This window comes from Centruroides sculpturatus, unplaced genomic scaffold (genome assembly GCF_000671375.1).
Source record: "Centruroides sculpturatus isolate CEXI.00-Female unplaced genomic scaffold, Cexi_2.0 scaffold387, whole genome shotgun sequence".
In the NCBI taxonomy this organism is placed as follows: Eukaryota; Metazoa; Arthropoda; class Arachnida; order Scorpiones; family Buthidae; genus Centruroides; species Centruroides sculpturatus.
This window is the reverse complement of record NW_019384709.1, coordinates 10,145-34,239: the sequence shown is the minus strand read 5'-3', so window position 1 is coordinate 34,239 and position 24,095 is coordinate 10,145. Positions and strand designations below refer to the sequence as shown.

General features: G+C 26.5%; 2 protein-coding genes across 4 annotated transcripts; both read left to right on the top strand.

Moving 5' to 3' along the window:
- Positions 1-4,812: 4,812 nt before the first annotated feature.
- On the top strand, positions 4,813-9,284 carry LOC111627766 (probable ATP-dependent RNA helicase ddx20). 3 transcript variants are annotated; one of them, XM_023371399.1, is made up of 4 exons: positions 4,816-4,981; positions 5,064-5,425; positions 5,503-5,555; positions 8,471-9,283. In XM_023371399.1, the coding sequence occupies exons 3-4, from the start codon at positions 5,526-5,528 to the stop codon at positions 9,143-9,145; spliced, it is 705 nt and encodes a 234-aa protein (XP_023227167.1). In that variant the 5' UTR covers positions 4,816-4,981; positions 5,064-5,425; positions 5,503-5,525; the 3' UTR covers positions 9,146-9,283. The 3 variants fall into 3 exon arrangements, with proteins under 3 accessions (XP_023227169.1, XP_023227167.1, XP_023227168.1); XM_023371401.1 differs by having other exon boundaries at positions 4,813-4,981; positions 5,064-5,555; positions 8,471-9,284; XM_023371400.1 differs by lacking the exon at positions 4,816-4,981 and having other exon boundaries at positions 5,053-5,425.
- On the top strand, positions 6,488-14,489 carry LOC111627752 (GATA zinc finger domain-containing protein 15-like). Its single transcript, XM_023371383.1, has 6 exons — positions 6,488-6,502; positions 8,471-9,141; positions 10,100-10,175; positions 11,297-11,799; positions 12,760-12,835; positions 13,815-14,489. Exons 1-6 carry the CDS (start codon positions 6,488-6,490, stop codon positions 14,487-14,489), a joined length of 2,016 nt encoding a protein of 671 aa, XP_023227151.1.
- The last annotated feature ends 9,606 nt before the right edge of the window (positions 14,490-24,095 follow it).

Genomic DNA, 24,095 nt, shown 5'->3' with positions numbered 1-24,095 from the left:
TTTACTGCTGCTTGAGATGATAACAAAGCATCTCGTTCGTTGTCATTTCAAACAACAGTACTATTGTTCTTTGTAGTTCGATTCAATGATATATTTCAGTTATCAACAAAATTGAGTGTGAGGAAACGATCTGATCCGTATTTCATTTTATTACTAAATCACGTTAGCTGCGGGGAATAAACTATATTATCAATATCACTTCATAAGAAATTAAATATTCTTTTTAAATATAACATCTATTTTACTCAAACTTTCTTTTTATTCGAAGAATTATTCACAAACATCAAAACGTTTTCACAGAAGTTGTAGGCCTGTTTTTTTCCTATTTACATCTTACAAGTGTCCACCTTTACTTCCAAATATAGGAAAACGCCTTCAAATATATGAATTTTTTAAAAATGTAAATCAATCGTGTAATGTAATAGCCATGTAGAGAATGGCCTTTTGTGAAAGAAATTTGTTTTCAAGTCATTGCAAAAGCATTTAAAACATCAATATTAATATTAATAATTTAATTAAAATGTTTTATTTCTAATTAATATATAAACTTTTTATATCTAATAAGCTTTATAAAACTGTAATACACAAATTGAAAACTAATTAAAAGTAAATTATTATTAATGCTGTTAGATGTTAAGGCCTTACTTTGTTTATTTAAATGACTTAATTTTCTTTAAATAATCTTAAAATATGCATATATATGTGCAAAAGAAGTGATCATTTCCATTTGTTTAAGCTACTCAAAAATAATAAATTATTTACTCGCAGTTGTTTATTTAACTAATTATACTTGAGAATGATTTTATAAATGTATAGAAAGTGAATTAATTATATTTTGTTTATGTTACCGTTATTGTAATTAATAGTTTGTGAAGGCTTTTGTCTTGCGATTATATTAAATAATTATTTATACAACATATTTGCAGTATTAATATGTCATTTGGTGGTGTTAACAAAGCGCTATTTGAAATTAGCGCAAAACAGGACTACAGAAATCACGGCTGCACTATATTATGTTATAAATATTTTAAAATATATATATTAATCGACAAGCAACATGTTTCATTGTGTAGCCAAGCTTCGGCTCAAGAGCCACAAGCGGTTCTTCTAGACCCTTTATTGCGGTTCCTATACACTTGTACAATTTTTTTAAAATAAACTTGGTACATATTATTTACACAAATGTAATGTTTTCGTAAGTTTAGTCTATTACATAGTGTGATATACACGCGAATTGCAAGCGCAATTCGCAACTTATCCTTGAATAGCAACTGAAAGTTAAGAGTACAGCACTATTGTACTGTACGTACTGTACAGTTCGTAAGAACTGAATTTTAAAGTGTTTTATGAAAAGAATTTTTTCCATAAAATACAGTTTTATTTACAAATATCATTTCAATTAACTTCTTTACACGTTATTTTTTCCATTTTTTAATTCGCTCATTACTGATGGAAAAATATTATTTTCGGATATGGACGTTATATCGACTGATACTGCCAACAAAACCGATTATTTCAACTTTTTATAAAACAAGATATCCAGAGTTTATCTCTAAGTCATTATTTACCAAACATTATTAAATCTACGGCAACTGTCATGGGCTAAAAGCTTGCTAATAGACCAATCTCCTTGACCCATTAATAAAGTAGTGAAAAGGTAAGATGTTGTATAAAATCATAAAAACCAAGTTACATTTTGATGACAATGTCAAAAGTATCATAAAAACAAAATTATGAAATGTCAAAATTTTAATATTACATTTCACAATTTTATTATTCATAAAGTAATTTAATAACATTCTCAAAAAAATATAATAATAATTACAGAAATACAGACATAAATGTTGACATATTAGTAATAATCTAAAAACTATGCCATGCTTTAAATATTTTAATTATATATATATATATATTTTTTTTTCTATAAAACAACGACATGGAAGAGTAATGAGATTAATAATATAAGTACAGCCAGTAATTACTATATGAAATTATTATAAATAGATCTAATAACAGACAGTTTACTACTTAGTTTTGATAAGTTTTGTAAGCGTTAAAAAACATGAAAATAAATTATTGTAAAAGGAAAAAAAACTGAAATTGTTAACATAATAATTATTTACATTATGCAATTATTTAAGGAATATTTTGAAAATATCTGACAAATACTTTACTGGGTTAAATTACTTCAATTATTTAATGTGAATTGTAATTTTAAATATGTGTTTATTGCAAATTACAATGATAAAGAATTAAATAGAATTAAAAATTTATTATAAATAATAATATTATTATTTTAAATTTAAACTGTTTATAGAATAATTAAAATAAAAATAATATATTCTCTTAATTGTGATATTTGGACGAAAATAAGTTTAAGTTGTATTATTTTGTTTCATTGAAAAATATATTATTATTTAACAAGATAATTATATATTTTATACGTAATTATTAATACTCGAGCTCTCTTGCAAAACACTAATTTTTAGGGATAAAATTAAGTTTTAAAAACATTTTTGTGTAATTAGATAATAGAAAAATAAATGCCTAATTAATAAGCAGCATATTTAAATATGGGTCTATATTATTATAAGAAAATCTCAATTAAATGCATACAATATTTCTATTTATACTTTATTATTATTTAAATATACATTTATTAGTTTACATTAACCACTTATCATAATTAATGCTTACACATGTCTACACTTAAACAAACTTAAAATATAAACCATGTATTTTAACGCTTACAAGAAATGTTAATTAAGCTAATCGACATTATCTTTCATAATGGATAATTGTAATAGAATTTCTTAATAATATATTTTAAAAGTTTCAAATATAAATTACCACATACATTTTTAATTGAATCAAAATTACAATATTAAAATTGTATTTTTATTAGTAATAAAACATTAAAAATGTATTTTACCAACTTAAAACTGTTACAATTGCAATTATTGTATATTATTCTGTGTAAATAATAAAAGAGAAAATAGAATTTTTTATGAATGCATTTTATATTATTGATTTAAAACATTTTAAAACATTTATATTGAATATTTATATTGAATGAATAATATTGTAATTAGTATTTTCCTTGTATTTATAGTTCAGTTTATTATTTTTCTTCTTTTATAAAAACATTGAATATTAAAATTAAAAATCAGAATTTTTTTTTTATCTTAAAAAGTTCATTTATAATGGACTTTAAAATATTGTAAACAAAGTAAAACTTTTAATCTTTCCATAATAATTTTATAGATTTTGAAGATTATTGCCTCTTATGGAAGAAGTTCTGTTTAACTAATCTCCATTTATACACTAATAAAGACTAGATTTATTGTATTTGTTAATATTTTTTAGATTCAAATATTATTAAAAATTATAGTGTTGTAGTAAAATTTTACTATTATGGGGAAGGTAGATGATAAATGTTATTTTTTATTTTACTATTTACTTCCTCCATATTGTACTGCTTACAAGTTAGTACTGGTAGGTTGTACAAGGTTATTGTGCAGTGGTTACTACAAACTTTAAAGGAAATGATGGAATCCGATAGAAATAATCATTGTATTTGGCAATTGGATACATGCCAATTGTTTATGGTTCGTCTTCAATTTTTTTTATGTTTGTAATTTTAAAAACTGATAAAAATTAATTTGTAAAATAAGTTTGAATTTGGATAATTATTTTTTAAATAGTGAAAGATTAAAATAAATCTTTTGTTTTATTCTTAAACGTTTCCTTTAATTTATATTTGTGGAACGTTCCCATGTGTGTGTGTGTATTTTAACTAGTCTTAAAGTATCTAATCTGTAGATCTTGATGATTTAACATATGTACTTGTATAAATTATATTAACATTTAGGAAGCTTATAATTGTGAATATTATAGAGAAATATACAAAACTTAGTTATTCTGTTGATAAACAATTGATATATATATTTTTTTATTATACGTTTGAAGTGCTGAATATTCACATATCAAAATTATAAATTATTATTAAAGTTATATAATTCTTTCATTAAATTATTGTTCTATTTTAAAGTGTTATATTTGTGCAAATTTCTAATTTAATATAGAAAAATACTGTAAATGAGATTCTCCCAAGCTGCGGCCTGAGAACATTAGTGTCTGCTAAATTTCTCCAGGGTTTTTATTATTATTATTATTATTTTAAAATATAAAAATTCAAATTAAATAATGAAAAATATCTGCGCAAAATTATTCAAATAATCTATTATAAAATGTATACAGTGCAATTTGTAATTTGTATTTGATAAAGGAATTTATAGGACAATAAATTTTCAAGATCTAAATTTATTTTTAAATGATCCATATATTATAATAAGTTTGAAAAATATTTAACAGTAAATTTATAATATATATCGTATTGTTTTTAGGGGATATTTTATATAAAAACATATATTAATCTTTTTTAAATGTATAAACCCGGTAATAAAATTTTGGTAACATAGAGAATAGAATATATTTTACACATATATGGCACTATTATAAAAATAATGTTTAATAATAAATAAGCATAATTGATTTTAAATATTCATATTTCATAATAATGTTGCGTCATTTTATTTAATTATCGATTACTATTATTATCCCTTACATCTGCCGAATACCAATAGATTTGGCTAAAATTTGCATTTCAAATACGCTATTTTTTCTTCCTTCCTTCCTCTTGATCCGGACATTAAAATAGCGTATAGAAAAATAGAATGGAAAATTCGAGCTAGATAATTAACCAGGTTTTTCCACGTTTATATATTTTCCGACATAGAAAATTATAAGCTTGTCATAGGTAAAACTTTCCTTTTCTAAAAGAAAATAAGAAAAATAAATTTGTATAGAGTTTAAACAGACGGAGAGGAACGTATTACTCTTTTACCAACGTTAAAACGGTTGAACTTGGATTTTTCTGAGAAATACTCTGTACTTGAGACCAAGTATCAGGTAACTAGAGGTGAGGTGGAAATTTTTCTCTCTCTCAATTTCTTTCTTTTTTTTTCTTTTTCTTTTTTAAACGTTCTTTTCTCCTATACAAGCACCTTCCTCCGTCGAGAATCGTTAACAAATCACAGAACGGCAAGACGTTTCAGCGACCTGTTTTCCAGTCAGGTTTTAGCAGCGCACACCAGACAGGATAGGTACAGGTTTCGTTGACGGTTAACAAGTTACAAGCAGTGGCGCCTTCAATGCCAACATTGACTGAGAAACCCAGATAAAGGACAAAGATTTATCCCAGACGAATATACAGTACGAAATAATCGAGAAAACACATTTACCAACAGTTGCGACGACATTTAAATCTGATGTATGTTATGCCAACTCTTAAGATCCGACGATGTGTTGTATATCGACTGTTAATTTAAATATTATCCTAGTCAGTTGTCTCGACAATAGTGTGGTATGTAAAAATATATACGTTGATATTTAAATCGTATGATGAAGATAAAGTGACAAACCATTGATACTTATTTACAGAAGAAGAGGGCGGCTTTTCAAAGATGTCTTTCGAGAACCAAACCTTATATATAGTAAGTTTGTAATTTTCTCCAAATATGTATATTTATATATGTATATTTTTACGTTGTAATACTTATATACATACATGTATGTATGTGTTATAAATATATTCTATTTTCTCTTATCGTACGGTTCGTACGTATCGTACATTTTAAATTATTCATTTAAAGTGTTACAAAAACTTAACTAGTCGATCAAATGGTAATTTTAAATAGTTAAGAATTAAAAGAAGCAGGCTAAGATACGTCATCAGTTTTTATTGAACTAGAAATACTTCAGGAGTATGAGTTGACAGGCTGGTGTGACAACTTATCGGTAGGCAGTATATACTCTAAGTTTTTCTCAGTTTTACGAATATCTTTTTGAATAGTAAATTAAAGCATAGTAAAGGCCGGTTGCTGCTGAATGTAACTTTTATTCTCTGTGTATACAGGTGTGAGTCTTTTCATTCATTTTTACAAAACGTTTCCTGTCTATATAGGACCATACTCTATATATCTGTATAAATATCTGCTCGTGTTTGTGTATATGTTTGTTGCTGTTCTTATTTATATATCGGATTGTAAAAATAGTTTATCCCATCCGATATACTCTTTTTCTATTTCTATTTTATATGCATCTTAGTCAATATCAAAGAATTATAATGGCAATTTCTTACTGAAAACAGTTTTCAATTATATCCGCTAACTGACCTAAAGTACGAGTTTTTCCATTGGTATGGAATTAGGTTAAAAGTAAAAAAGTATCATTTAAATGTTAACGTATTTGTAGAATACATATATCTCAAGTATGCGACATAACAGAAATTATTTAGACCGAAAGTTATTATCTATTTCCTTTAATGATAGAATATTATATCAAAATATCGAGTTATAGTTTTGTATAGAATGTTGTTGTAAGCGGAAATATTTAAACAACGTAAAATATATCTGAAAACCGAAGAATGTTGGAATGTCAGGTATAGAACGGAAAAAAATTTTTTAAAGGATATGATTCAAAATAACGGCATTTTTTTATCTGTGTATTAAGTTTTTTGTGTGATAAATCATTGCGAAATACGTTGAAATGAATACGAACAATAGGATTAAAGTTAAAATAGTTTTACTATTAATGGATTTGAATTAGAAATGATATTACCGCGATAAAATTTAAAGGACCTGAACTAATATTATTTCATTTAAACAGATAAAGTTTGGATTAAGAGATATAAATTTAAAATGTATAAATAAATGTATAGAATTTAAGCTATATAATCATAGTTTAAACTCGTTTTTAATTAGACGAAAAAGTTAATTAAGTGTTATTTAAATTAAAATTGAATGATTTTAACCGAAATAAAATGATATAATAATTATAGCTAATGAATAAAACCAAAATAATAATAATAATAATTAAGTCTACATAAACTAAATTTCGTTATTGACTTAATTTCAAAATACAAAAATAAATTTTAATTTCTTAATAAACTGGTTTATAAATATATATATGAATAATTTAATTTGTAAAATTTTTTGTGGGTTTTTTATTATATTTAATTGTATTAATTCCGCCGATTATAAAAATAGTTAGAATTTTGGACTATTTTATCCTACTTCGAAACAGGTAACAAAATCAAGGAATAATCATTTTAGGAACTGTAATTATTGCACAATTTTCTGTGAAAGGGTGGATTGTGTTATCCTTTCTTTAATTTTTATTGAGGCGATGAACGGTCGAGACCAAAAAATTCCGTATTCCTTATACACGACGCGATAATTAGCGATAAATGAAAATAAATTTTGTATTATACGGTATTGACATATAATTTTTTTTTTTTTTGAATATACGTAAAAATAAATAAAATATATTTTATTATTTGTAAATGGGGACAGGAAGACTTTGAACAGAAACAAGATAGAAAAGGAAAAATGGCGGATAAAAATTACTCAATTTTCTAATGATTTTCGAGTAAGAGTAATATTTAATAAATTTTTCTTGGATATTATTTTTAAATATTCTTTCTTACGGAAATCGTTTGATGGAGGGGAGGAAAAAAAACATTACGTCAGTGAACATTTTATTATGGAAAATTTCCGATAACAATGCTTATTTCAATTTTCCTTGTTTAAGTAAGTTTTGTGCAATTTTGACGAATAAAAAGAACATTAGACGAGCGAGAGAACTTTGCCCAATAAGGCAGAGTTTTGGGTTTCTCTCTTTTGTTGTTTTTTTTTTCTGTAATTTTATCCGACTGTTTCTGTATTAATTCAGTTCTTGATAGATGCTTTTAGTTTAAAGACACGCCGTCAGGGGTCGCGTTTTAGAAAATTAATAGTGGTCAAAGGCTATACGTCATACGTTGGGCGGATTAAACTGTCGCGCCGGAAATGACGCATACGTGGAATAACCCCCTTCCCCCCACACGAGAAAGTTTTCTATAACGAATGAAAATCTGGCTTCTGATATTAACGATTGAGAAATTTATTATAGGCGCAAGGTTACTTTGTTTAGACAATGATAGAGAAAAATATTATCAAAGGACATGTTTCGACCTCTATTTAAAACAATATATTTAGCAATAAAACGTATTAAAAATATTATTTCGGTAATAAGTAGTGTCGAAATTAGTTAAGATTTTTTCGGTTACGCCGTTTGCCCGAAAAACGCAGTTGTTTTGTTAGATTTTCTTAGTAGATTTAAGAGATTTTTCTTACTAAATCACTGAAGTAGTTCATAACATGTTTGCTAGAAATTTGAGAGTAATTACTTATAAATTGTTGAACCTGACGTCGTTCAAGGTCTCTAATCATACGTGACAACTCTCCTGGAATTTAGGAGAAGAAATAATAAAGACTATTCTAAATGTGAATGTGTTGTTTGTAAGAAAAAACAGCAACAATGATATATAAGTTTTATATGTTTATTATTTATTTATTTTTTATTGTAGAATTCGGAAAATGACTCTAAGAAAAAGGACAACGATTCAGAAAACTATGAAACAAAGGAAAATTCTGAAAATCCTTCTCTATCGGAGGAAGAGAACGACGTTTCGGAGGAGTCGGATCAAAAGGAGCGATTAGTTAAATTAAGTTTAGATTTAAATATTCCATTACAGAACGACGAATCAAGCGGTGAGGTTGTTAATTATGGATTTGAAAACGATGAAAGTGCCACAAACTTTAACGATGATTCTAATTCGAACAAGTACCAAAACGATACCTCCAATCATCATTACATCACCGCTCTGTTAGGTAGACCAGTAGGTAAAGTACTGAATACGTGCGAAACCGAAATTATGATTCCCGATGATACACTTATGAATTGCAATAAAGATAAATCAAAAAATAAAAATTCACACGATCCGAAAGGATATCCCGCGACCGAAAAGATACCATTGAAAGAAGTACGTACAACTGTTGTTCCTATAATAAGCAATAATTGCGAGAAAGCATTAGAAGCTCAGAAGGAATATCTGGATACCAGTGTTCAAAATGGTGGAAAGGAAATCAATAACGAAATCAGCCATTCGGCAGCAAAATTAAATCAGCAGAACAATGGCACGGGAAAAGCATTCGAAGAATACTTTATGCCAGCAAACACTCACAAGAAACTTCTCAGGTGAGATATATATTCTGTTCAAACATGGTTGAAAAAAATTTCAAACTCTATATATAGTCTATATATTTGCGTAAAACTTTAATAATCGATTTAAATTTTACTTAATTACAGTATAATACTGTAAGAATTACCCTATACTGTAAATTACACTTCTGTTTAAAGACACTAATTTTTACATTTTTTGAAATATTGGCATCGTAGCTCGATTTTAATATTTAATATTGCAAGCAGATAAATAATATTTTATATTTTGTTAGATTTTTTTTAAATATACAAACATTTGCAGTTTTTTAAAGTATGATTTCCCATATTTAACATAAAATATATTTTTTATGATGCATTATACTGAGATCATCTGATATGGCATTCAGAGAGTCCATGATTACAGCAGCAAGTTTCAACTGCCATTTATGGATAATATTACTATTTAAAAGACTTGTTTTTATATTCCCTTGCCTATCGTTCATTCCTATTCAGCTTGACGTCATCTTGCTTCGAGCAATTTTCACCCATTTTTCGCCTCACGAAAGGGTTAAAATATATATATACTGTACACACAGTATATATATATATATACACACACACATATATAAAATTTTTTGTGGGTTTTTTATTATATTTAATTGTATTAATTCCGCCGATTATAAAAATAGTTAGAATTTTGGACTATTTTATCCTACTTCGAAACAGGTAACAAAATCAAGGAATAATCATTTTAGGAACTGTAATTATTGCACAATTTTCTGTGAAAGGGTGGATTGTGTTATCCTTTCTTTAATTTTTATTGAGGCGATGAACGGTCGAGACCAAAAAATTCCGTATTCCTTATACACGACGCGATAATTAGCGATAAATGAAAATAAATTTTGTATTATACGGTATTGACATATAATTTTTTTTTTTTTGAATATACGTAAAAATAAATAAAATATATTTTATTATTTGTAAATGGGGACAGGAAGACTTTGAACAGAAACAAGATAGAAAAGGAAAAATGGCGGATAAAAATTACTCAATTTTCTAATGATTTTCGAGTAAGAGTAATATTTAATAAATTTTTCTTGGATATTATTTTTAAATATTCTTTCTTACGGAAATCGTTTGATGGAGGGGAGGAAAAAAAACATTACGTCAGTGAACATTTTATTATGGAAAATTTCCGATAACAATGCTTATTTCAATTTTCCTTGTTTAAGTAAGTTTTGTGCAATTTTGACGAATAAAAAGAACATTAGACGAGCGAGAGAACTTTGCCCAATAAGGCAGAGTTTTGGGTTTCTCTCTTTTGTTGTTTTTTTTTTCTGTAATTTTATCCGACTGTTTCTGTATTAATTCAGTTCTTGATAGATGCTTTTAGTTTAAAGACACGCCGTCAGGGGTCGCGTTTTAGAAAATTAATAGTGGTCAAAGGCTATACGTCATACGTTGGGCGGATTAAACTGTCGCGCCGGAAATGACGCATACGTGGAATAACCCCCTTCCCCCCACACGAGAAAGTTTTCTATAACGAATGAAAATCTGGCTTCTGATATTAACGATTGAGAAATTTATTATAGGCGCAAGGTTACTTTGTTTAGACAATGATAGAGAAAAATATTATCAAAGGACATGTTTCGACCTCTATTTAAAACAATATATTTAGCAATAAAACGTATTAAAAATATTATTTCGGTAATAAGTAGTGTCGAAATTAGTTAAGATTTTTTCGGTTACGCCGTTTGCCCGAAAAACGCAGTTGTTTTGTTAGATTTTCTTAGTAGATTTAAGAGATTTTTCTTACTAAATCACTGAAGTAGTTCATAACATGTTTGCTAGAAATTTGAGAGTAATTACTTATAAATTGTTGAACCTGACGTCGTTCAAGGTCTCTAATCATACGTGACAACTCTCCTGGAATTTAGGAGAAGAAATAATAAAGACTATTCTAAATGTGAATGTGGAATTTAGGAGAAGAAATAATAAAGACTATTCTAAATGTGAATGTGTTGTTTGTAAGAAAAAACAGCAACAATAAGGACAACGATTCAGAAAACTATGAAACAAAGGAAAATTCTGAAAATCCTCTCTATCGGAGGAAGAGAACGACGTTTCGGAGGAGTCGGATCAAAAGGAGCGATTAGTTAAATTAAGTTTAGATTTAAATATTCCATTACAGAACGACGAATCAAGCGGTGAGGTTGTTAATTATGGATTTGAAAACGATGAAAGTGCCACAAACTTTAACGATGATTCTAATTCGAACAAGTACCAAAACGATACCTCCAATCATCATTACATCACCGCTCTGTTAGGTAGACCAGTAGGTAAAGTACTGAATACGTGCGAAACCGAAATTATGATTCCCGATGATACACTTATGAATTGCAATAAAGATAAATCAAAAAATAAAAATTCACACGATCCGAAAGGATATCCCGCGACCGAAAAGATACCATTGAAAGAAGTACGTACAACTGTTGTTCCTATAATAAGCAATAATTGCGAGAAAGCATTAGAAGCTCAGAAGGAATATCTGGATACCAGTGTTCAAAATGGTGGAAAGGAAATCAATAACGAAATCAGCCATTCGGCAGCAAAATTAAATCAGCAGAACAATGGCACGGGAAAAGCATTCGAAGAATACTTTATGCCAGCAAACACTCACAAGAAACTTCTCAGGTGAGATATATATTCTGTTCAAACATGGTTGAAAAAAATTTCAAACTCTATATATAGTCTATATATTTGCGTAAAACTTTAATAATCGATTTAAATTTTACTTAATTACAGTATAATACTGTAAGAATTACCCTATACTGTAAATTACACTTCTGTTTAAAGACACTAATTTTTACATTTTTTGAAATATTGGCATCGTAGCTCGATTTTAATATTTAATATTGCAAGCAGATAAATGATATTTTATATTTTGTTAGATTTTTTTTTAAATATACAAACATTTGCAGTTTTTTAAAGTATGATTTCCCATATTTAACATAAAATATATTTTTTATGATGCATTATACTGAGATCATCTGATATGGCATTCAGAGAGTCCATGATTACAGCAGCAAGTTTCAACTGCCATTTATGGATAATATTACTATTTAAAAGACTTGTTTTTATATTCCCTTGCCTATCGTTCATTCCTATTCAGCTTGACGTCATCTTGCTTCGAGCAATTTTCACCCATTTTTCGCCTCACGAAAGGGTTAAAATATATATATACTGTACACACAGTATATATATATATATACACACACACATATATAAAATTTTTTGTGGGTTTTTTATTATATTTAATTGTATTAATTCCGCCGATTATAAAAATAGTTAGAATTTTGGACTATTTTATCCTACTTCGAAACAGGTAACAAAATCAAGGAATAATCATTTTAGGAACTGTAATTATTGCACAATTTTCTGTGAAAGGGTGGATTGTGTTATCCTTTCTTTAATTTTTATTGAGGCGATGAACGGTCGAGACCAAAAAATTCCGTATTCCTTATACACGACGCGATAATTAGCGATAAATGAAAATAAATTTTGTATTATACGGTATTGACATATAATTTTTTTTTTTTTTGAATATACGTAAAAATAAATAAAATATATTTTATTATTTGTAAATGGGGACAGGAAGACTTTGAACAGAAACAAGATAGAAAAGGAAAAATGGCGGATAAAAATTACTCAATTTTCTAATGATTTTCGAGTAAGAGTAATATTTAATAAATTTTTCTTGGATATTATTTTTAAATATTCTTTCTTACGGAAATCGTTTGATGGAGGGGAGGAAAAAAAACATTACGTCAGTGAACATTTTATTATGGAAAATTTCCGATAACAATGCTTATTTCAATTTTCCTTGTTTAAGTAAGTTTTGTGCAATTTTGACGAATAAAAAGAACATTAGACGAGCGAGAGAACTTTGCCCAATAAGGCAGAGTTTTGGGTTTCTCTCTTTTGTTGTTTTTTTTTTCTGTAATTTTATCCGACTGTTTCTGTATTAATTCAGTTCTTGATAGATGCTTTTAGTTTAAAGACACGCCGTCAGGGGTCGCGTTTTAGAAAATTAATAGTGGTCAAAGGCTATACGTCATACGTTGGGCGGATTAAACTGTCGCGCCGGAAATGACGCATACGTGGAATAACCCCCTTCCCCCCACACGAGAAAGTTTTCTATAACGAATGAAAATCTGGCTTCTGATATTAACGATTGAGAAATTTATTATAGGCGCAAGGTTACTTTGTTTAGACAATGATAGAGAAAAATATTATCAAAGGACATGTTTCGACCTCTATTTAAAACAATATATTTAGCAATAAAACGTATTAAAAATATTATTTCGGTAATAAGTAGTGTCGAAATTAGTTAAGATTTTTTCGGTTACGCCGTTTGCCCGAAAAACGCAGTTGTTTTGTTAGATTTTCTTAGTAGATTTAAGAGATTTTTCTTACTAAATCACTGAAGTAGTTCATAACATGTTTGCTAGAAATTTGAGAGTAATTACTTATAAATTGTTGAACCTGACGTCGTTCAAGGTCTCTAATCATACGTGACAACTCTCCTGGAATTTAGGAGAAGAAATAATAAAGACTATTCTAAATGTGAATGTGTTGTTTGTAAGAAAAAACAGCAACAATGATATATAAGTTTTATATGTTTATTATTTATTTATTTTTTATTGTAGAATTCGGAAAATGACTCTAAGAAAAAGGACAACGATTCAGAAAACTATGAAACAAAGGAAAATTCTGAAAATCCTTCTCTATCGGAGGAAGAGAACGACGTTTCGGAGGAGTCGGATCAAAAGGAGCGATTAGTTAAATTAAGTTTAGATTTAAATATTCCATTACAGAACGACGAATCAAGCGGTGAGGTTGTTAATTATGGATTTGAAAACGATGAAAGTGCCACAAACTTTAACGATGATTCTAATTCGAACAAGTACCAAAACGATACCTCCAATCATCATTACATCACCGCTCTGTTAGGTAGACCAGTAGGTAAAGTACTGAATACGTGCGAAACCGAAATTATGATTCCCGATGATACACTTATGAATTGCAATAAAGATAAATCAAAAAATAAAAATTCACACGATCCGAAAGGATATCCCGCGACCGAAAAGATACCATTGAAAGAAGTACGTACAACTGTTGTTCCTATAATAAGCAATAATTGCGAGAAAGCATTAGAAGCTCAGAAGGAATATCTGGATACCAGTGTTCAAAATGGTGGAAAGGAAATCAATAACGAAATCAGCCATTCGGCAGCAAAATTAAATCAGCAGAACAATGGCACGGGAAAAGCATTCGAAGAATACTTTATGCCAGCAAACACTCACAAGAAACTTCTCAGGTGAGATATATATTCTGTTCAAACATGGTTGAAAAAAATTTCAAACTCTATATATAGTCTATATATTTGCGTAAAACTTTAATAATCGATTTAAATTTTACTTAATTACAGTATAATACTGTAAGAATTACCCTATACTGTAAATTACACTTCTGTTTAAAGACACTAATTTTTACATTTTTTGAAATATTGGCATCGTAGCTCGATTTTAATATTTAATATTGCAAGCAGATAAATAATATTTTATATTTTGTTAGATTTTTTTTAAATATGCAAACATTTGCAGTTTTTTAAAGTATGATTTCCCATATTTAACATAAAATATATTTTTTATGATGCATTATACTGAGATCATCTGATATGGCATTCAGAGAGTCCATGATTACAGCAGCAAGTTTCAACTGCCATTTATGGATAATATTACTATTTAAAAGACTTGTTTTTATATTCCCTTGCCTATCGTTCATTCCTATTCAGCTTGACGTCATCTTGCTTCGAGCAATTTTCACCCATTTTTCGCCTCACGAAAGGGTTAAAATATATATATACTGTACACACAGTATATATATATATATATACACACACATATATATACAGTATATGCTTTAGCTCTATATTAATAGTAATATTAATNGAATTCAATACTTACTTCTATTTGCAGCTACTTGAGCTCGAATCCCCTAAACCATGCGCTTAATTTGCTTTAAAGATAATCTTCTGTTGGAACTTTTTTTTTTTTTATAAAAATACAAAATGTAAAAGAAAAATTCCAAAATAAAAATATAGGAATAGAAAAAATTAAAAGATATTCGATAAATCTGAGTTATTATTTAATATAATAATTTTTTAAATTGTTTTTCTAGTTATATATGAATATGTCTATAGAATTTAGAACTAGTTTGAACTAGTTTAAAAAGTTTGACGTAAGCAAATAAACAAGTGTAAGAAATTTAAATGAGCTATAAAAAAATTTATCACATCCACAAAAACAAGCAAAAAAATTTTTAAATTTCAAAAATTTATGAAACAAAACGTTATACGAATATAAGTGAAAAAATACGTGCAACGGATTTTTATACTGGGGTAGTATTTAAAGTAGACACAAGTTACTAAAAATGAACAAGGAATGAAGGAATTTAAATAGTAAAATAAGAATTCTTTATAGAATAGCAATTGCTTGAGTTAGAATTAAAGAACAAAAAGCAAACAAGAAAAACTAGTAACAGTAAAAAAAGAGCATTCCTTTCTAAAAATAGAACGAAAATTCAATCGAAAATAAAACCGATTCTTAAAATATTTTTCGTTAGATAAATACAACGGAATCAAAAGAAAAATGAAACGATTGATTTCTTATCGTCGAAAATGTTAGATGCTTAAAAGAAATATTTAGGTCGATGAACTGGGACGAGTATACATATAATTATTGCAAATCAAATGAGGCTATTCCGATAAGCAAATATTATAAACGATACAAATTTCAATTATTGAATATCCGTAATCGATGATGATAAGTAAACATTTCTATTAATATCGAAATTGTAAAAGGTTTATCGTCAGTACGCTCTATTTTCTGGAAATTAAATTTGTTGGGGATGGTTGAATCTCGTGTGAGCTGAGGTGAAACTTCTGAAGTATGTTTGTAACTCACTCATTTCATGCTATTGCTATGAGCTAAATGGGACAATCTGCGATACGAAGTCAAACCGTACTTACACACAAGTTTAAACAATTAAAAGTGTAAATTAAACGCTTAATTAATTTGACTAAATAACAATGTTTCGATTCGATGGCTTTAAATGTATTCTTTGAGAAATTAAATATAAAAAATACTGTATCAATTAGGAAATGACTCATTGAAAAAAAAATTTTTTTTTTGAGTGGAAGAAAATTTAATATTCTACTTAGAATTTTTAATATAGTCTATAAATCAAAATTATACTTTTTATAATATTAAATTAGTTTTATAATTTCTACGAATTAATAATTATAAAATTTTATTCAGCTAATAAAGTTAATGTTGATTAAATAAAAGACAATAGACTTGTTAACAATTTAGTTCTGTTTGTATGCAGATTATTCATAGTTTTAATTGCGTAAAAATGGTCGTATTAATTCCTATTAAGAATAATTTAAAGACATTTTATTTAATTAAACTATCCAATTAATATAATTATTAACTTTTCTTTGATATTAAATTTATTCAAATATGTTTTTATTTAGTTATTATTTAATAGGATATGGTGTTGAGAATGAATAACTATCAAATTCTGAATAATCTAAGTTTAGATTGCGGGCGAATCATTGAAAAAAATATCATTTTTATAATGTATTTCGTATATTTTTAAATACACGTTTCCGTAATTACTTGTAAAATAAGTAAATATGTAAATTAAAAATGATTAAATTTGTAACTTTCTCCAGAATTTATCTTTAAGGGCGCGGTTAGATTTGTCCTCGGGCAAACGTGTTCCCTTCATTTTTAAAATGTAAATAACGTAGTGAATAATTCGTTTTCAATGGAATATTAATGATGGAACGTATTGAACTGCAATATTACTTTCTTTGATTAAAAAAAAAGTACATATTTGTAGATCTATAAGGAAATTCTAACTGATCTTGGAGCCATATTTGTAATTTCTTTATGTATCTCTCCAGAATTTACCGTAATTATGCTATATATATTATTAATATAATATATTAAATAATGTATGTAAACAGTGTATATTATACTGAACAATATATAGAACAGCTTTTAAATATGATTTGTTTTAAAAGGTGTATTACATTAATTTTCCCAATAATTCGTAAGTTAAAAAGTAACTTTACAATTTGAATTGTATCGAAATTGTTTGTTATTGCTAATATAAAGCATGTCTAATGTAGATATATTAAATATAAGATAATATTTTCAGTCTGCTTGCTAATAACTACTACTGATAACTTCATACGTATTATTAATAAATAGATTTTATAGGACTTGAATTTTAACATATATAATTCTGTTGATTTTAGTGTTATCGACGATTTCATAACTTTCACGGTTTTCTTCGTCCACTGAGTCACAACTTACTTTCGGTGATTGCATTCTTTAAACCGTTCGAGACACTTTCTTATGCAATATGGTCAACCACCCTTGACATAAAAACCCAAATGCCAAACTGTGCCAATTTCACCGTTGCAAAACTGTCTCAAATCGTGGAGGAATGAAATATTTTAAGATTTTAACATGCTATTTTAGTTTTCTACATTGTATTTTCTGCATGTACTGATTAAATTGTTATAGAAAAGTCAATATATTTTTAAAAAAATTATATTTCTATGTTATCTGCAGTTTTACTTCCTCATACAATAATTGTAATTTACCGTAAGAATTTTAATGAAACTTTTTACCTATTAGAAAATTGAATTTACATAAAGAAAAACATTTAAGATTGTTATTTTTATTTAAAAAAATATAGAAATTCCAATATTAATTGTCTCAACGAGATGGATTAGGCTTACTAGTTTAAATTTTATATTTTTATCATTTGATAAATCAAAGAGACGTTTCAATTTAATAATTTACATATAAATTATGGGTATTCTACGAATGCAAATTACACTGATAGTATTATTTCATTTTACAATAATACTCAATAAGAAATCATTTTATTCAACGGATTATATTATTTTAGAATATAACTAGAATAAGGATTCATAAAAATTCAATAATACATTAAAAAGTTTAATTATAATTTTGAATTCAAAGATTCACTGAACCATCTTCTATGTAATTGATAAATCAATCATATAGCAAATGATCCAGTGGATCTTTCCGTATGATTGATTTATCAATCAAATCGAAAGTTGAAAGAACATGTAGAACTTTCAATCACAGTGTCATTGAAATCTTTGTGTTATAAAATAAATAAAATCATACGCATATGATTTTTATTTATTCCTGTTTCTCTTGAATATAAACAAATATTTTATAATTAAATGTGTTTTACAATATTTTTCTTTGTTTACAAAATTAAGCGTTAATTTATATCTGATCAATTAGCATCTAATTGGAACAGATATCAAGTAATTGCGATACTTTTTTATTTTTGACAGGTAAGGCAGAGCCAGCTTTTAATCAAATTAAATTTAAAATAGCAAAATGGTCGTTATCATTGTCGATGATTAGTTGAGTGCGAAGACAACTGACACGCATTGCATTATTGGAGATGTAAATTACGTTAGGCTATAATTGGTTATTCTTTCTCCAATCAATCGCATGATTTTCACTCGTCGTTATTTGTTTTTCCTTTCAATAATTCATTCTTTTCACATTTGTCTTTTTCTGCCTTGTGGGCAGCCCCACTAAAAGGATTTTGATGTAGGCCTAAGCATTACTCTTTGATAAAATATGCTTAACCCTTAACTGCTTAAATAAATTTAAAATTCGATATCATAATTTTGCTATATGTGATGCGTTTCAAAATGTTTGAAGCCCAATTCAACGTACATTTACTTGCCGAGATTTTCATATTGCAGACATGCCTAATCCACAATGGATCAAGTATTGTATGCGAGAATGGAGAATGCAGTTCCACCCAAATTACCTATGAAAATTCATACAATCGGATTACTCATGATTACAAGAAACTCCTTATTGCTTGGTCGGTGGAAAACGAAATTTCTGGAAGTGACATCGTGAAACTTTAATGAGCGTTTTCTAAAAACTAAGGTTTAAATCAGATCCATTGTTCTTATTGATGTAAAATTCGAATCGGTAAGGAGGTAATTGTGTGGCTGGCCATAAACTTATAGGTTAAATATATGGTACTTCTATTAATCAAGCAATTTATCTTCTATTATTAATATATTATTTTACATCTTTCATACTGCAGTTTAATGTATTGTACGTCATTCTAAACGTATAATACATTAAGTCTTAAAATCATTTTTCTTTGAAACTATTACGTTTAAATTTCAAATCAACAAAATAATTCTATAGATGTTTATATTATTTATTTTAAAAAATTAAAGTAAAAGAAAGGATCGTAGTTTGATTTATAAATCCAGAGTTTTACAAATACGTTATACATTATTCTGATATAAACTTGTAGACTATTTTAACATTTTGTTATTAATATATTATCAGCGAATATATAAATATATATTCGTTTCAATGATAATGTATTAGCGGATCTACAATTCTCTAGAGGACGTACAGAAAGGAAACAATATGCCTTACAAATTTTTTGCTACCTGAAGTATCCGGCTTTATTATGAAAAAATCTCCAGAAAGGAGTGCAACTGCATCCTTAGCACCCCCTAAATTAAGCTATAAATATTAAAAAATTTTAATACTTACTGCATCTTATTATTCATTCTATCGACACGGTCGATATATAAAGTAGATACAGATTTATATACACAGTCTTTTTCAATGAACTAATAAATTAAATAATTCTGGAAACCAGAATTTTTATCTATTCTATTCGTGTTCAATTGTTAAACGGGGGAAAAATCTAACATCTTATGCATGACATTTCCTATTGTAATTGCGATAAACAAATAATTTATTTATTTACAAAATGTTCACCAGTACGAAATACTTTTAATAATTCTGTTTATAAAGGTAAATTCTTGAAATCGTATCATTAGGAACAGGAAATTTTTAACTTAAATCAAGTAAAAGTTTTTAAAACAAATCACAATTTGATGATGCCGAAGTAAGGCATCTTCACATCTTAACTAGATTATTTACGTTTGTTTATTTCTGTACATTAAGCGAATCTGTTTACGTAATATTTTGAAACAAATGGCAATAACCTTAATTTTAAGAAATTTCATGACGAGATTTCTAGGAAAAACATGTTTTAAATTAATATATGCGCCGACTCTAAATGTTTTTTTACGTACATTTTTTTTTAATTGTAAAATTTCCTTGTAATTTTAATCATCAATATGCATCATCTAACATATTTTGTAGACATGTTTTTTTTTTATTCTTTTTATTTTTATTAAACTTAGTTGATTATGAAATATGTTAAATTTGTAACATTATCGTATTTATTATTATCGTTTCGCCTCATCGATCTCATTATTACTCTTTGCATAGCATCGCGAATTGTTCTGTAAAAACCGGAGTTTCGGCATGTTTAACAGATAGTGAAAACAGACCATGTCTGAATCTTATAATAATTATAATACAGCAGCGAAAGCTATATTAATATTATTAATCTAATTATATATTTTTTGCATTAATTCTATTTACAATTCTAATTTTTCTTTCATTTTTGTATGTTAACATAGATTCTCATCAAAGATCAAGAGATATTTGTCTATAAAACTCTTCGTCTCAAATATAACTTACTAAAAATTATTATTAAAACTTAATAAATGTTTTAAATTTCAGGCAAAAAGCATACACAGAAATATTTTTTTCATTATATATAAAGAAACATTGCCTTTTTATTCAATTTAAATAACATAAAAATTAATATTAAGATATTTCCTACATTTTCTATTCAATTAACGTTCGAATTTTCTGCATTATATAATTATGTACTTTCATAGTTCAACTATTATTAAATTACAAAATAATTTTGTGATAAATATTTTTAATTAACAGTTGAAAAATGAAAAATAACAACCGTTTCAATATTCTATAATTTTTGTTTTTTTCTTCCATCATTTCATTTTAACTACATTGAAATTTGCCCTTGTGTAAATTGATCACTAGGCATCACCTTATAATAAGCAATCTTATACTTTAAAAATAAAGATGGTGTATCCTTTACATTTCGAGATAATTTATTACGGAAAAAATACAGAAAAGCAAAACAAATTCTAGATTAAATTGCTTTAAATATTAAAGAATCGATCCGACCTAAGTGTCGAAAGTCTTATAGTCTGACATATACAGAAAGTACTGTACAAATTTATATTATAATTAACACTGTATTCATTTTGTTTCCCTTTATAAAGGACATCCGCTATTTGTGTGTAAAACTTCTTAGGTCTCACACGAGTGATCTTTTAAAGCAAAACATAATCAAGAATGTAAGATCTAGCACAGACAAAACAGCACATTTATATTCCTGTATTTGAATAGTGTCTCGAATAACAACATTAAAACTGGGAATCTGGCTCAATCACTAGGTCAAAGAAGGGTAGTGTCCATTAGGTTAGAAATAATTTAAATAATTTGAAATGCTAATTTCTTCGTTTAAATTTTCGAATTTTTATTTTAATCCTCTATAATCGTTTCAAATACTGTAATTCATTATAGCGCCGTTATAAAACGTAATACTTGCTGGATCGTTGTTGAAACCCCAGTTTGAACCAAGTACTGTATGTAAATTATGTTGTATGACCGGGATATAAAATTTGATGATCGGCAAAAATGATGCTTTGACATACATTCCGTCAACAGATGGTTTTTGGCACGATTTTAATAAATCTCGGCAAAATTTCATAGATTATTACTAAATTTTATTTTTTTTTTGTTAAACGATTCTGTATATTTTTACAAGACTATTGATAAAATACACGATGTGTATTTTTTTCTGTGGATCATTATTTGTGACGACATCAATTATAGTAAATGGAATTTGCTGATTATAGCATATTTTATGTAGATTTATTATCCTTATAAAAAGTTAAGACGACTGTCCTACAATTCCGAACAGGATAAATCGAAGATGAAACATTTCGATTATAAATAATTTTAAACTGTTGATATACCATTTCAAATTTTTAAAAATGTGTAAAATTCTCGGATCTGTTCCATAGAAATAAAAAATTAAAAAAAATCTTCCTTATGTTGCCATTTATATTCGCGGAAACATATAAAACAGGCTAACTGAAATTTTTTCGGAAATGGATACAGTAACTCAGAAAATTCAATCTCTTCAATTACAGATGGACAAGCTTCTTTATTTATTAATTTCGTTATTTAGGATACATGTATTTAGTTTAAAGAAAAATGCAATTAATTAAAAAATTAATGATAAAAAAACTTTCATTTTTTTAAACCATGTTTTACTATCCTCTTTGTAGAAACTCTTAACACAATATTAATCTCTTTTTAAAGAGATATTTTGAGAAGAAAATTCAAAAATTATAACTAATAGAAGAGAAAGAAAAACACTCTCTTCTATTGAAATTATTAAGAGATAAATACAGATTTTTCTATTTTTAGTCTACTCTTATAAATTGTGTACTTATATAACATTAATCAACACTATGAAGCATGTATTTTGGATGCTAAACAATCTTGCTATTAAGAAAACAACCATGATTATTAGATATTTTTTTACTCATATTTTATTTTAAGTAATAAATATAAACCAATAAATATGGTAAAAATCAATTTAATCAATCATATAAATTGCAAATATTTTAAATTATATTATTATTATCTAGTCACTAAATTAAATAATAATTTTTAATAAATAAAACAAATTTATGAAATGAATTATCACAAACCAAATAAAAATTATCCAAGTAAACTTTTGATATTTTATATAAATATGTAAAGCATATATACACTTATAAATTAAGGCATTTTAAATTTTTAGAAATTAATTTTATTGAACTTTGTTAATATAAATAACATGATTTAAGCACATTATTTATATTATGCATTCATATGTTATTTATTATATAACACTAAGGTGATTATTATATGATGTAAGTAATAATAATTTCAAAAAATTATCTGGAAGATTGGACTTGAATCAGAACACTTTTTAACTTAAATATGCTGAAAACTGAATATACATTTATAATTAACAATAAAATTATTTATATGCTATATTTTTATTGCCGTAGATTTAACAATTGTTATAATATGTATAAACATATTTTGTAGACAGTTTTTTTTTTATTCTTTTTANAAGTTTATTTAATTACACTAATTAACAAATAAAATGTTTTTATCAATTTTTTTCTATTTTTGTTTACTTTGCAACACAAACATGATTCCTATTCATTATTTATAAGTAAAAATTATAAAATTAAGAGAAAAATTTTGAATCTTTCAATTCTATTATAATTAACAAATTGTAAGAATAAAATATAATTTTATGATGCAATAATTCTTAAAATAAATACAAAATTATCTTAATCACAATTTCAAAATCTATAAAAATTATTTCCGAAATTGACAAAGAAATGCCCTTGGAAATAAAACGTTCTTCAAAATAATAAGTTAAAGGAAACCATGGATTTGAAACTATTATTTTGTAATATTTCAAGTAGTTAAGTAGTATTGGCAAAAATAACAATTATTAAGTGCATATTTTTATGTTAATTTATCGAAATATTTTTAAAAATATTTTTTGAATTATTGAATACGTGAATAAAATTAATTTTAAATTTATGTTTTCTGCTATTTTGTGTCAAAAATAATGAATTTGTTTTTTTTATTATTTACAGCAGTTTCTCTGTAAAGGATGGAAACATAATTTGATTTATAATTAACCAGTCAAATCATTATTTCTCCCCTTTCTATTATAGCTGCTTATATAACTTTTACATAATATTATATACAAAATTATTATAGACCCTGGCTTTTTCGACCTAATTATTTGCTGTGATTAATTGAGCTTTAAATACCCCCCTGGTTCAGTAT